Consider the following 2,515-nt stretch of genomic DNA (forward strand, 5'->3'; position numbering starts at 1 on the left):
CATGGGTTTTCTTTGCAAAGTTTTACGTGTCTTACGTGTATGGCCTGGTCTCATTCCGTTTGTAAAGTTTATCATTACACTTGAAAAAAGGGTTATCCTTAAAATATATAATAGCGTGCCTCGGCACTGCTAGGTGCCCCAAAAAAGGATGAGGTTGAAACTGTCAAGACGCAATAAAAAAAAAAGTAAAAGTCTTATCACCTCTTCAATGAAAAACTCATCGTTCCAAAGATCATATACTTCAAAATAGTTTTAATGAAGCAAGAAGCATACACATACTGGAAACTTTAAGTACGTTCAAAAAGGCTAATATAAAGAAAATTATTTGTCGTCACTGTTCTTTTCAGCCGCGAGTTTGTCCAATATCCCCATGAACTGGCTGGCCTCACTCATGATGATTGAACACATGCAGCGAAAGATGAATTTTCTGTTTGAAGGTTTTCGAGCAAACGGAGCACTCGTAGGGTTGTTCACCCGTGTGAGTGAGCATGTGCCTCTTGAGGTGGCAGGGTTGTCTGAATTCCTTGCAACACACCGAGCAACCGTACGGTTTCTCCCCCGAATGGACGCCCATGTGCACTTTGAGATAGTTGCTGCTGCGAAATTTCTTCCGACACAAGGGACACTCGTGGCGACCCTCCACCTCGTGGCACTGCATGTGGGTCCGGAGACTTTGGGCCCTGACGAAGTCTTTTCGACACACCGAGCAGCGATGAGGACGCTCGCCCGAGTGAGAGAGCTGGTGGTTCCTAAGATGGCCCACGGTGGTAAAGGTCTTTTGGCAATCGGAGCACCGGTAAGGGCGCTCGCCCGTGTGGGTACGCTGGTGCACCCTCAGACCACCAGTGGTAGTGAAAAAAGCCTGGCACACAGAGCACTCGAAGCGCTTTTCCCGCTTTTGGGTTATCCCGTGACGTTTTGGGGGATCGGCTTGGGAACTCGTACAGCTGGGCGAGGCTTTTTCCAAAACTCGCCTGCACCTCTTGGTGGGCTCATCCACCGCGTGGGTACGCACGTGTCTCGTGAGATCCCTGCTTTTGGGAAAAACTCGAGGACACATGGAGCACGAAAAAGTCTTATTGTCGGTGGTATGGACGCGCATGTGTTGCGTGAGATGGCCTTTTTCCTTGAAAACTCGCGAGCACACGGAACAGTTGTGGGGCTTGTCCACGTGCGAGCAATCGTGCTGTTTAAAAACGTCGGATCGACCGAAAGCTCTTTGACAGACGGAGCAGCGGTAGGGTTGCTCGCCCGTGTGGGTGCGAATGTGTCTTACAAGATCTCCTTTCGAGTTGAAGGCCCGAGCACATTCGGAACAAACAAAGGGCTTGTTGTCCGCGTGGATGCGCATGTGAGCTCTGAGGTTACCTTGGCGACTGAAGGATTTTTGGCAAACCGAGCAGTCGTGGGGGCGTATGGAAGCGACGCAATTGTGCATCACCAGGTGGCTCATTTCGCTGAAATACTTGTGGCACGTGGAGCAACGGTGGAAACTACTCCTGTGGCTATTTTTGTGTGTCCGATAATCGTCCAAAAGGTCGAACTTTTTGCTGCAAACGTTGCAAGACCAGGACATTACTTTCAACTCCATAGCTTTGACACTGTTCCGAGTGTTTTGTCGTTGCTACTGCGGTTACTTGAATTTTATATACTGTTGTCAGTTATTTTATGGTCGTAGCGGTAGGATGGGAAGATGAACGCTATTTTGCTGTTGGCAGAAAAAAAAAATAATAGTGTTGATTATTTTGATAACGATAGTTGTAACACGAGCACGTATCTTACGTATTTTCAGTGTAAAATTGAAAATCTTTGTAACAATATGATATTGTGAGCATTGATTTCAGCAAGGGTCGGATGAGTCAACTCGAGGAATGAAGATTTTTTAGGATCACTAGTTAAACGTTTGCCGCAAAAGACTCACATTACCTGCTATTACTTCAAGCCTTTGACCATTTACGTGAAAACCCTTGTGCCCTACTCTGTTTGGTCCTAGTTGGATCAGACCCCTGTGAATGATCCTTATGATCCTGATGAGTTCACTCGTTCCACAAGTATAATGGAGAGAGTCCGTAGGCCTACTTCAAGAGTACAATTACAGTATGGCTGATGCTTCTCGACAGTCGTTCGGGCGTAGACTGTATAGTTAAGAATCGTATGACGTGTGCTACGACTTTGGGAACATAGAAAAAAAGACACAGATAATAGTATCATCGACTTTTAAACTGTTCACTTAATGTATTCCATTAAAGTATGACATCACGTTCATACTAAGGCACTTGTTATTAGGATTCCGGGGATAGCGCTTTGTTTTCTGTTCATTAAATTAACAAAGCATATTTTCTACATACTCAAGCACATATTTTCATTCGGAATAAACATTCAGCGTTTATCAGTGGAGATTACATACAAACACTGGAGAGTCGAAAGATATTTTGTCAGCTCATTTGCTGAAATAGCATGACTAGGTAAATTAATTTCACTTGGATGCTATCACAATACACAATGACTTTTGCGT

The 2,515-nt window shown here is 45.1% G+C and overlaps 1 protein-coding gene across 1 annotated transcript; it reads right to left on the bottom strand.

The window, feature by feature from the left end:
- Positions 1–286: 286 nt before the first annotated feature.
- On the bottom strand, positions 287–2,117 carry LOC106646055 (uncharacterized). The gene is made up of 2 exons (XM_089598602.1): positions 1,927–2,117; positions 287–1,708 (listed from the first exon to the last, which is right to left on the bottom strand). The coding sequence occupies exon 2, from the start codon at positions 1,589–1,591 to the stop codon at positions 386–388; it is 1,206 nt and encodes a 401-aa protein (XP_089454728.1). The 5' UTR covers positions 1,592–1,708; positions 1,927–2,117; the 3' UTR covers positions 287–385.
- Positions 2,118–2,515: the final 398 nt, after the last annotated feature.

Source organism: Copidosoma floridanum, unplaced genomic scaffold (assembly GCF_036245765.1).
Source record: "Copidosoma floridanum isolate Cflo_tuat_1 unplaced genomic scaffold, Cflo_Japanese_pri ptg000006l, whole genome shotgun sequence".
Classification (NCBI taxonomy): Eukaryota; Metazoa; Arthropoda; class Insecta; order Hymenoptera; family Encyrtidae; genus Copidosoma; species Copidosoma floridanum.